The sequence below is a fragment of the Diuraphis noxia genome, unplaced genomic scaffold, assembly GCF_037042655.1.
Source record: "Diuraphis noxia isolate RWA-SAM2 unplaced genomic scaffold, SU_Dnox_SAM2 contig0002, whole genome shotgun sequence".
In the NCBI taxonomy this organism is placed as follows: domain Eukaryota; kingdom Metazoa; phylum Arthropoda; class Insecta; order Hemiptera; family Aphididae; genus Diuraphis; species Diuraphis noxia.
In genome coordinates this window covers 30,976,234-30,988,967 of record NW_028301712.1, presented here as the reverse complement: position 1 = coordinate 30,988,967, position 12,734 = coordinate 30,976,234, and the positions used below count along the sequence as shown (strand labels likewise).

Genomic DNA, 12,734 nt, shown 5'->3' with positions numbered 1-12,734 from the left:
TTTATTTAAAAGTGGTGCGGTCGTACGCTAAACTGCGGAAACGCTCTGTGTGTACGTATCTTCCGGTGTCGCTAGCTTTCAGATGTGTGACCTCTTGGGTTATTAGCATCACATTATCCTTGTCACACATACAAAACGTTTTAACACCTTCCAAGTCTCATCTATTGATATACATAACTTTTATTGAAAATGTGAAAACGATCCAGTTGCTAGTTTTCGAGTTTATGGAGGACAAGCAAATAATGAAACATATTATTTTTACTTTTGTGTATACTTTAATTACTGTATGTTATACTGTTATACTCAGGGATAGTGTTTCTTTCTATAAATGAAAATTTTATTTCAGAATCGGTTCGTTAGTTATATACAGAGATTAAGCCATATTTACAAACTCATTTTACCTCTTTGTATGAAATATTATTTTGAGTATAAATAAAAAATATAATAGATAAGTTTATAAGTAATATAATGTATTGATAATTTGTTAATAAAAAATAAAAATAATTTTAATTTGTTCATAATAATATAGTGTATAATTTGAATTTCGAATTTCGACGTGGTTACGACTAATATATGTTTTAATATCTTTACCTATATTTTGTACCACTCCAAAAATGTCCAAGTGATGGATAATCCTTTTTTTTTATTAAGGGAAACCCGCGGCAACATAGGCCATCGGGTGTGGGGTGGTACGGTAGGGGTTATTTTTGTATATTTGTTGGTAGGTTTTTACGTGGGTAGGGTTGTAAAACGTGTTTGTGTATGTGTGGCAAGGATATGTTGCTAAATATCCCGGGTGGTCACCCATCCGGGAGCTAGCAACTGCGGCCGGTACGTACGCTCAGTGCGTTTCCGCAGATTGAGCGTACGACCGCGCCTCACCAAGCCACGATGGATAAATTATGATGTACATACGAACGACTGTTCACATTTCTCAACGCGTCTACGAAAATATTATACGCTCGTCCGTACAAAGTACCGATTTAGTATCCACGTGTGATGATTATATTGAAATAAAAGTGCTGCACATTGAGCGTGTACACATATATAATGTGAGTAGGTGCCTAACCTATATAGGGGCGAACATAAAAAACATAAAGACAAGGGTTGGACAGGGACAGACGCGAATACAACGACGCGTATACCCTTTTTACGCGTTAAATATTTACGATGAATACAACTGCAGTTACGCGTTAAAAATGATCTCGGCTATATTGCAATATATCGACGTGTAGATAAGTATTTAACAAGGCGTACCTATCTTCCGCCATTGTATAATGCGTTACGTGTACCTATGTCGGTGTGGTTGAAGCTAAGATTATGATTTCGTGGCGTTTTGCATGTGGGGACGGCGTCAGTGCAATATTATTTACCGCTGCGGGTATCCGATTAAAACTCATTTTCTCTCCGCCGTATGTTACCAGGCACCAAAAGCGGGTTAAGTATTGTGGGTGGGTCGGCCATTGCCGAGGCCGCCGTGCATCGTCGTGGTGTTTTCGTGGCGTTGAAGCCATTACGCGTTATAATAATTATAACCTTTTTCATTTTATTTATTTATATGAACTTAAAAATTAGATGTAAGTACAGAGTCGTGTTTTTATCCGCTGCATGTATTTTATCTCACCTCATTTTTTACTGAAACGAAAAATCTGAAGATTCCATAGGCACATCTTTATTATTATTATTTATTTATTGGCGAGGATGAACTCTTAAAGAAACCGTACAAAATTCACGTTAATGAATTCATCCTTTAATTTTGTGGTTTTTAATTGAAATATGATAATACACTATCATAATCAGAATTTTGTTATTTTTATTTCATTATTTTAATAAGCTTATATATTTATAAACATTTTTCCAATCACATTATAGTATGATACAAACAGTGGTTATTGGTATTTCAGTCATTGTTAAATTTTTAAACTATTTTGGTTATAAAATAATTGTCTTAAGCTACCAAAATAACACAGTAATGGACTAAAGACATGTAATATGGTAGTAAATGTTTTTTTGTTCTTACAATGTTTTATTCAATATGTCGCAAAAAAGAACAATATAAGAAGTAGTAAATGTAAAATCGGAAAGAACTTTAAACTCTATTTAAGTTATGTTAATTAATTTTTTAGCACTATTCAACAAATAAATAAATACATTGAATTAGTCAGATCTAATAACAAACAACCAATCGACTAGGTTGGGTAAACTGTTTGTAAATAAACCGTTTACAAATTTAAATTGAGCCTTTTAATTTATGCCAGTTAAAATGTTGTATTATTATACTGTTGCACTTGCTACGCATAATGATTAAGTTTATAATTATTTATTTAAATTTCTTTAATGAAATTATTATATAAAATTCACTATAATTCTCCTGTGGGACAAAATATATCGCATGAAACATATTAATTATTTATATATTTTGTTTTAATATAATTTTCGAATTCCACATATATAACAGTAAGTATGGGTATAATATACTAGGTATGCGGAATGTTATGATCATAACCTTTTTCAGTAGACCACTACTATAAATGAATGGTCAAAAAAAGTTTGACCTTGGTATTTATACATTATGCATGATATTATATTAAGTAATATATTTAATTTAGGTTAGGTTAGTTTAATGTCTGATGTCTGTAGGTAATAGTTATTTTCTATTTGATAAACTTGATTATTTATACACAGGTATGTTAAAATTAATATTTATTACACATTTACATGTCTAAAATAAATTTGATTTAATTAAAATTACGTACTGTGCGTGTTGTATATTTATATATATTATCAACATTTAAAATTGATACTATTTAACTCTCTATTGATTCCTAAGACTGATGAATAATAGGTACTTTCAAATCACAGATAATTCCCCTAAAAAGTAGTTAATATAAAATAACATATTTTAGATTTATTATTGTATAACAATAAAATTATTAATAAGTTGGCTTTTTTTTTTAAAAAAAAAAAGACAACAGTCCATCTTAATTTAACAAAAATATTGCCTTTATATAATATTTTAATAACACACGTTACATTGTTTTATGCATCGTATATGTATTGGTTAGGGTCAAAATTAAATTCCTAACCTTGCAAAGACATCTGTAGGCAGGTTGTTCTAGGTATCTTGGTATTTTTTAATATTTATCGGTGTTTCGTAGTTTTTTTGCTGAATATAAGCTAAATGCATAACAATAACTAATAAATAATAACATATATTTTTATTTTTTTAATGTTTTAATACCATTAAAGTAGTTGTTTTAAAAGTTCTTAATAGGGATATAAAATGATAGCAGAACATAAATACTACGGGTAGAGCAGTTCAAAAATCAAAAAGTATTAAAATCCAATTATAAATGTCATGTACTTAAATATTGAAGTGTATTTTAATTTATTCATTATAATATTTATATAAAGTGACTGAAGATTATAACAAATAACTCATTTAAAATTTATTTAAGGATATAGATATGAATAATATAGACTTAATTTTATTTAACTTGATGATTTGAACGAAATGAACGTTACTAGACCTATATTCAATGGCCTTTTCTCTGGGTCTATAAACTTTAAATAAGATATGGCCATGCTAAAACAAATTATAATATATTATACCCATTACAAAGATGTAACAATATATAATAATATTATTGTAATTTAAACTCTGTTAGCTATATAGTATATACACAGGAATGTACCTATATTGCCTATACATTGCGCCGTCCTACATAATATAATGTAATATAATTTTGTTATTTCGGATTTGTCTGGAGTAAGATGAATATTTAAAACCAATTATTTCATAATATTTTAATAGTTGTGGTTGTATTAATAGTATTTATTTTACTAACACAATTACTACAATGTTTTGGAATGTTAAACATTACCATAATATTATATATATATATTAAATCGAATTTAATATATTTAAATTTGCAGTTGCGTAACAATAAAGGTTTACCTTACATTAAACTAAAAAATTTGATTTTGGACCTGGATATTATATGAGTGTTTTTTGTTAAATTGTATTTCACAGTCATCGTTTCACTAGAATAAAGTAATGAGAAATTGGCGCATTCAAAAAACGACTATGAGTTGGGCTTATATATCCCACCTCTACCTAACAATAATGGCCTTGATGGAGTTGAAACGTGTTGCTTGTAATTTTTTGATGTTATTTCGCTGCGTTTCACGATTATTTGGGGAACTATGGTTAAATTCCAAAATGACCTTTCTATTATAAGTATACCTACCACCCGTGTTCAATTTCCAATCTATTGAACTACAAAGTTTTACGACCACAAAAAGTGTTTTCTGAAAAATAACTCGTAAAAAAAAATAATAAAAAACACACATCATTGTAAAAGTAATTCCAATACATTCCATTCCTCACTTCACTCAGAATTTAAAATGAAATTATTGAGAATTGCTCATATAGTGGCGTAAAACGAATATATAAGATATACCTACCACAAAAAAAAAAAAAAAACGGACATGTCGGACATATAATATAAATGTTTATAGAACATGCATTAAATAAAATTTTGTGCAGAACTATTATCTCCAATTATTGACAATATTATATTATTTTTGTCAAAGGTAAAAATATTTGGAACAATGTATATAATAATATATTGTTTCTTTTAAAACTTAGATGTTCGGTATTGGAGCATATTATGTGTAAAATGAATTCGTGATTTGGTAGAATTTACACACTTTGTTTTTGAGATAAAAATGTCAATTTTAATTATCTCATACAAACGATGTATAAATAGTGATAAGTTATCAATAGTATTAAAAACGATAATACAATATTATTGCATGGCCTTGAGTATCAAAAATATGATTAGAATTAACGGAGTTGGTTTGAAATTTTATGATTAACGTTAAAAACGAGGATTTTACGGTATAGCGACCATAACACAGCATATTTAATGTACCTACTAACGCGGTTTTCACGAAAAACATTTGCACTCGGGTGTGGATCTAGGGCATCTGAAATGGGAGATGAGGATAACATTTTTTTCTCAGTAAATAAAAACAGTTGTACCAAACTCTTAGCATTAACTAGTAAAACGAGCCTTAACTATGCTCTATAGCAATCGAGCTTTGTCGATAACGTATACGTACATTAGCTGTGCACGATAGGCCCGCTCCGAATTGACTTCAAAATGTTATTATTGCTCGGAGCTCAAATAGAGACAGTGACGGATGCCGTAGAGATTTTCGTAATCTATAGCATTGTGAGCATCTTCATTTTATTATGTACGAACTGATAAGCGGTCGTAAACTTGAAAAAGAAAAAAGAAAAAACTAAAGCAGATAAATATGCCAACGTCCATGGTTTACTTACTTAGATACTTACTTTCTTTTGATTACACACTTCGTATCTGTGTTGAGGAAAAGTGTTGTAGGAACAAAAACGGTCTCAACAACTTGACAAAAAAGCGCTTGAAAAAATAAACATAAAATACGTGACTGGTATAGTGGTGTACACAGTATTATACAATTTCTAATGAGTAATATATTTTAGGATCTCCTCAGGGACGGTTTTTGGAACTTTAAACTAAAAAAAAAAAAAATAAAAATAATCAAACAGACTTTTTTTTTGTTTAATCAGTGTTGGAACTTTTTTCGACACTTTTTTCTCTAGAATCATTTAAATATCAACAATCGTTTTTAATATTAATTTATATTTTGATTAATTAAAAAAATATATTCAGTTTAATTTGCTCAACGTTGACTAATAACTATCATGCGTAAGAATTCGAAGTAAAATTAATTAAGTAATAATTATTTCTTAATGATTTAAAATAATTTACATTATATTGTAGTTATATCTTTTCCCTACTTTTTGTTAATTTATAATCTATTAAATGTACATAATATTGGTAAAAATTGATAATTGATGGATTTAGATGGCAAGTCTCTAAGGAAATAAGAAATTTAATCATGAAGTAGGCTAGACTATTTGGCTATGAAATATAAACGGTTTCAACAAAATATGATTGAGATTGATATTCTGATTCGTCGTACAAAATATATATATATATATACAGAGGTACATATATATTTTGGTAGATTCTTTATTGGATTTTCCTCTACTCAATCCTCATAACAATACGTTCGCAGCTTCTAGTTTTGAAATCGTTGAAGAAAATGTGGTATACAGTTGCTTTAGTACACTTTTATTTTTATCGAGGGACTCAACGCTGAAACTAAACAATTACGTAAAAAAAAAATATTTTATTTTATTATTAAATTCCGTCAACGGGTAGAAGAACTAACCCTATTATAACGTTTTATTTTTTTTGGAGCACAATGATTGGCGACTGTGTGCCAATATATTTTGTTAATTAATAAAGTAATCCCTATTAATTAATAACGAAATGATTGTGACTAAAATATCAAACATTGTCAAATTAATAACCGTATAATTTTAAAAATGAATATAAAATTAAATATTTTTTGTCTTCCTGAAAAAAATCTAACAATATTTCAATGGTAAAATTAATAATTAAATTTTATTTCACTCAATAATTACACTTTTCAAAAAGCTCTAATTAAAAATCATCGTCAAAAAATGAAAAGTAATTTAAGAATTGTATATAAAAATGTAATAAAATTATAACTTACCAAAACTCTGCAAAAATACTCGTAGTCAAGAATAAACATTTTTCTTAGAATATACCTATACACTAATGTGTTTATTATATTCTGTATTCTATTGATGTTTGTTTCATTTTAAACTAAATGGAGTCATTTATACGTTGATCACTTAATACCTTTATCTGATATAATACCTGTTGAGATTGAACACATTTTTGTAATTTTTGTTTCAACTTGGAGCTCTGTTATAAAATTGATATCATTATACGTGTATTGGTGGGCGAACACTACAATTTTACGAAATGGTCCGTTAAATGATAATTGAATATTAAATTTGTTGTTCAATTATAAATATTTGGGAGTAGAATACGATTGCGTAGTATTTACATTTTTGTAGTGGTTGAATTGAAAGGGGACATTGTAGGACGAGGTATCTCTTCTTAATAAAAATATTCACTTTCCAATCATATATCATAATTCCTAATCAATGTGACACATTTAAATATCCAGATACGCACATTTTGTTTATACTTTTTCTTTTCACTCCAAGCACTGCAGGGTATAAGTCAGAGATTTATGCTTTCATACCGTTACACATAAACAACCTACAGCATGATTCACAATTTACTTTATACCTAGGTACACGACAAATCGGAATATATTATCGATTATAGTCGTGCCGATGGGCCAATTTTTATTGGTTATACTCACCGATCTGTATCGTTATTTTTTTGTGCGTTCCCGTTGAATATAAATTTTATAGGTATATAATTACGAAAAAACCTCCAAACCGGTATAATATATACAACGACGTTATAAATGTGATGATTATTACACACACAATACCAGTGAACGTGACAATTATTGCAGCAGGCTCCTGTTTGTTGCGGGAACAGTGGTTGACAATATTATTGATATAGTAATAATATAGAAAATGTTATACATAATATTACGTATCGATTGACTTAACGGCGCGATAAAATGAAATAAAAACAACAAAAGATAATATTGTAATTTTTTTTTTTATTATATGGATATACATTATTATAATGATTACAAAACAAAACAAAAAAATAAAAATAAAAACAAAAACAAAACCATAATAAATTGACCCAATCGAAACATCGGGCAAGTTACCGGGAAAAGCAAGTTGGACACTGTGTGTTATACATGATATATAATATATATTATTATTAAAATGAAATAATAAAGACAGACAAATCTTTTCTTTGACATTACAATGAAATTATTATATATATTTTTTTTAAAGAACAATTTGATTTATGGTATTTGGATAAAAAAAGATTTAATCTTTTATAATGGATTTGTCCAACATTACTACATTTAAAAATACGTAGTATACAAAAAAAATATATATTAGAAAAACGTACAAAATTCATAAAAAATAGGAGTGATGAAAAAAAAAATGCACACAAATAATATATTTAGCATAGGCTAGTATTTTTTTAGCATTTATCTAAACTAGGTATCCTACAAAAAGAATATTTTATCATTTATTTTCCATCTCTATTATAGTAAATAATTAGGTAATTACGTTTATTTTAATTTTTTTTTTAAATATAAAGTTAACAAAAAGCAAAATTTTTGAACTCAAGTCTCACTTTCCCTTCCAGCTGTCAATTTGATATTATATTTTGTGTCTTTGAATATAAAATAGGTATGCATTTTATATTGCGTACAAAAAAAAAAACTAATAAATTAAATAAATTAATAAAAAAAAAAAAAAAAAAAAAAAAACGCTAGATAAAAGTTATGTAGACAAAAAAATATATGATGTACGAATAAAATAATAAATAAAAATCCCAGGTAAATAAAAAAACCAACTAATAGAATGAAAACCAAAAAACAATGTAACATTTTTATTTATTTTTAACAAGATGTAAGTTACTTTTTTTATTTTTCTGGACAAGAGATCAATACGATCGACTTTGTTTAAAAATTTGGTACACAATTAATTAGATCATAAAGAAAAAAAATGAACAAACCAAACATATTATAGGTATCTGTTGTTATAATCATTCTTATTTGATCATATCACAGTCCTGCCTATTTAAATATAAAAGAAAAAAATAAATAACAAATTTCTGAATGGGTGTGTTTATTTGGATTATACAGAAATAAAATATTCGTTCAAAAAAACACAATAATTATTAGCTTATAGTTCCTACAACAATAGCAAAATGGTAATTGTCGTTTATAACAAATTGTGGTAAAATATTAGTTAAACAAATTATAAAATAAATTTTACTAAAGTTTGTCAAACAGTTTATAAAATAAATAACATAAATGGTTATTATTATATTTGATTTTTTGAAAAAAAAAAACAGTAATAGTAATAATACTAATAATAATAATTAAACAACAAAAGTATAATATGAATTCAAAGTTAGATTATTATTCCAATGTAGTATATGATTGATGGTGGATTAAAAATGTGATAACCTATATTTTAGGACTATGCGACTGTTTAGTTAAATATGCGTTTGGCTTGCAGCGAATAGCCTGTTAAATAGAATATTTTTATGGAAGAAAATATTGAGCCACAGGAAATAAAAAAGAATGTGTCGATATATATTTTTATTATCATTTTTACTATGATTATTGTTATCATTAATATTATTATTATCATCATATTTTGAACTGTGAGAGGAACGAATATAATAAAACCTAGAATTATTGTTCAATTAAAAAAATATGGGTAAAACAAAACAACTTATTTACACAGAGAAGTAATTGCACTATTAAGAAATAAAAAACGAAATATATTAAGTGGTAACCGACCCTTACAGAAAACCGGACAAGTTATAGTATTTATTATAAATGTACATGAAAAAAAAAAAGGAAAGAAAAATAAATATAGCCATTTTTATTTCATAAAAGAGTAAAAGAAAAGAAAAAAGAGTCAACAATTCATTTAAACGAGCATTATGCAGTTAAAAAATAAAAGATGTACAAAATACTGTATCACAGCCAAATACATGTATGTCAGAATGGCCAGCGAAATAAAAACAAGTAATTACATAATATTAAAATTTGTAATAAAATTATAAAAGATTGTTTTATTTTTTAAGAAAAATTAAAATTATTTCCCTACCGCAAAAACCACACAAGCCAAAACACTAAATGACAAACAGACATTATTTATATATAAACACCGATGAACACTTAAAGTAATGCTTTTTTTACTTAGCATTTAATAGACAAAAAAGTTTTAAAAAAAATACAACTATTTATTTATTTTTGTTATCTCAAAATAACTAAGTCTAATTTTGAATAATATTTGTAATTTTAATAATATATAAAATATCAGTTGTCAGCTTAAAAAGTAAAATTATTATTTTAAAAGTGGAAAATCTTTTTTTGAAAATGTGTACTGTTGAAATAGTTTAATTGTTAAAGTAATGAGCAATAGAAAAGAAAACAAATTATCTACTTTTAATATTTTTATTATTAAATATGGCTCCTGTGCTTAGGAACATAATGGGCTAATGATAATTTGACTAGAAACTAGTAAAATCTGACTGCCAAAATATTTTAAAAATTATTTTTTTTTGGTTTTTTTTTTACATATTATCAATAACCTAATGTATATAATGAAAAAAATTCGCTATAAATATTTTATATATTTTAGGTGCGATTAAAAAATTTATCGATTCATGATAAAAATTACATTAAATTTCCCCCCCAAAAAAAAGAAAACACAACAATTTGCCTAAACCATAATTATTTTGTTTTTTTTATGTACATAGTGAAATTTATCATTACTCTCTAAATCAAGTGCAAGAAAACGCAGTATCGTCTATTATTATAGTATAAATCACCATTCTTAAAAATGTATTATTATTTAATTATTTATTTATTATCTTTTTTTTTATTTTTATTGAAAAATGTACAGTATATATTTTAAGTACAATTTATTTAAATTGCTTGTTTTTTGATTTTATCTTCTCATCTTAACGTTACCGAATCGAATTACAGTGAAACTGAGGTACGAGATAAAGGAAATGTGAAGGGCCAAATAATTATTAGTACTTTATATTTCTGTATATATCGGTTGAGTCGATAGCACTGATGTTAACTTTAGAATGTCTCTAAATGTTTGAGTAAATAAATTGACGACATAACATCAATTACTGATATGACTTTATTATCTGAAACTCGATGACGTACGGATCATGAATAACAGAAGACAATTATTATGATTTAGGATAAAACTAGAAATAATTCAGCTTAAACGACATTTCAATCTAATTATGTTTAAAACTTACATACAATGCTACCGATCAATTGAAAAATGTTGCTGATTTATGTACTTTTTGTTGAAACTATAACGTATTTCGATTGGAACAGTTTTTTTTTTATGTTACTGATAATTTAAGAATCCAGGAACATTGTCAATTTCAGTGGAAAAATGAGGAGTAGAGGGGCAGAAGACCTGCGTTAAGCATGCCTCAAAAATTGAGGTATTTCATAAAACGATCGGGTTCCTAAGGGTAAAGTAGAATATATTAAAAATATAGAGAATTATTATAAAAAATAAAGGTAGGTTTTTAAAAACTAAACACTATCAATATCAAAAAACAAATAACGAAACATTAAAAACTTTTGAAACTAAATAACATCCAACAAACGTTATTCATTTTTAAAAAAAGGTAATACAAATTTTGATGAGAAAACACCAGTTTTCAGTTTTGTGTAATTTCAAATATTTTTTCTTCTTATTTTTAACTTTTTAACGTTTTAGAATTGGTAACTAGGCTAAGACGTAACGAAGCTGCCTAAAAAATATAAAAAAGAAGTAGAAAAATATATTTAATATCGTATTCTTTTTATTTCATATTGTAATTTAAAACTTAGGCGAAAAACCAGGAAAAGGGCACACCTATTGTTTGCATGGATGCATGCATACATTTAATTTACGAAACATTGCACATTGATAATTAATTAATTTATTAAAGAGTTTCGATTGCTATAGGTAACACCTGTGGTCCACGTCCGCAATATCAATTAGATATATTGGTTATTCTAAACAATATTGCCCCCAAAAATATAAATAATTAATAATAAGATAATATTAAGAACAAAAATCATGGGAAAATAAAGGTTTACATACCAAACTGATTTAATTTGCAAATTAATAATGTTAATATTTAATTTATTTATATATTTTATATATAAATATGTATATATTTATATATACATATATATATTATTTATATATATATATATATTAAATGTGTATATAAAAAAACCATTTTATCAAAACAAAAAAACAAAATTAAAACAATATCTATAAAAATTGTATGATAAAAAGGTGGCAGTAGTCGAAACAATTTGTCTAAAAATAATAAACTTTAAAATAAAATAAAAACAAAACTCTTAAGTTAGGTTATTAAACAAAAAAAAAATCTTTTTGGAAGTTGCATATTATCTAAGTATAAAGAGAAAAACCAACAGTTGAAAAACAATAAAAATAAAATGAAAAATAGTTCTAACGAAACAAAATCTAAGTTCTTTGGAAGGTTTGTGTAGTACTAATACAATTCGTTTTTAGTACTAATACAATTCGTTTTTGCTCGGTGTAAAGAGCCCTATCCATTGTGTTTACCCTGAATTATTTAAATAGTCCTAAAGAATAATTACAATAAAAAAAAAAAACCATCAATTTCCCTAAGTCGGTAGAGGCTTAATTGTGTAATAAAGGTAGATTAAAAAAAATTGTAAAAAACAGTTCTCGCATTAAAAAACGACAGATTTTAAAAAGACTATTCAAAAACATTAAATTTTTTTATATCATTTGTATAAACATGCGTAAGAATAATAAAATAAAATAAAAAAACAAAACAAATAAATGGATTAATAAAATGTGACTACTCGTTACGGAATCTTACGTTATGACCAACGGAAAGGCACAGTTCTTGGACGTTCTGCGCCTTCTTTAACTAACGGCTTGTGAAATTCCCGGCCCGGTCTTGAGTGGATCGTTGCCCAGCATAGTTCGCAATAGTACTGAAAATAGATGACATTTTTTAAAAATAACTCAGACCTTCCTTAAAATTCCAAACAGAGTTGAACAGAAATTAATTTAATATAATAATAATGAAACG

At 26.4% G+C, this 12,734-nt stretch overlaps 1 protein-coding gene across 3 annotated transcripts in view; it reads right to left on the bottom strand.

Moving 5' to 3' along the window:
- Nucleotides 1–7,609: 7,609 nt before the first annotated feature.
- The window catches only part of LOC107163279 (cytoplasmic polyadenylation element-binding protein 2-like), a 173,688-nt gene continuing 168,563 nt past the window's right edge, over nt 7,610–12,734 (bottom strand). For all 3 annotated transcript variants that reach the window (XM_015510618.2, XM_015510616.2, XM_015510619.2), the window contains one exon: nt 7,610–12,636. In XM_015510618.2, the coding sequence (XP_015366104.2) occupies nt 12,570–12,636 (67 nt within the window). In that variant the 3' untranslated portion in view covers nt 7,610–12,569. The remainder of the gene's footprint in view (nt 12,637–12,734) is intronic.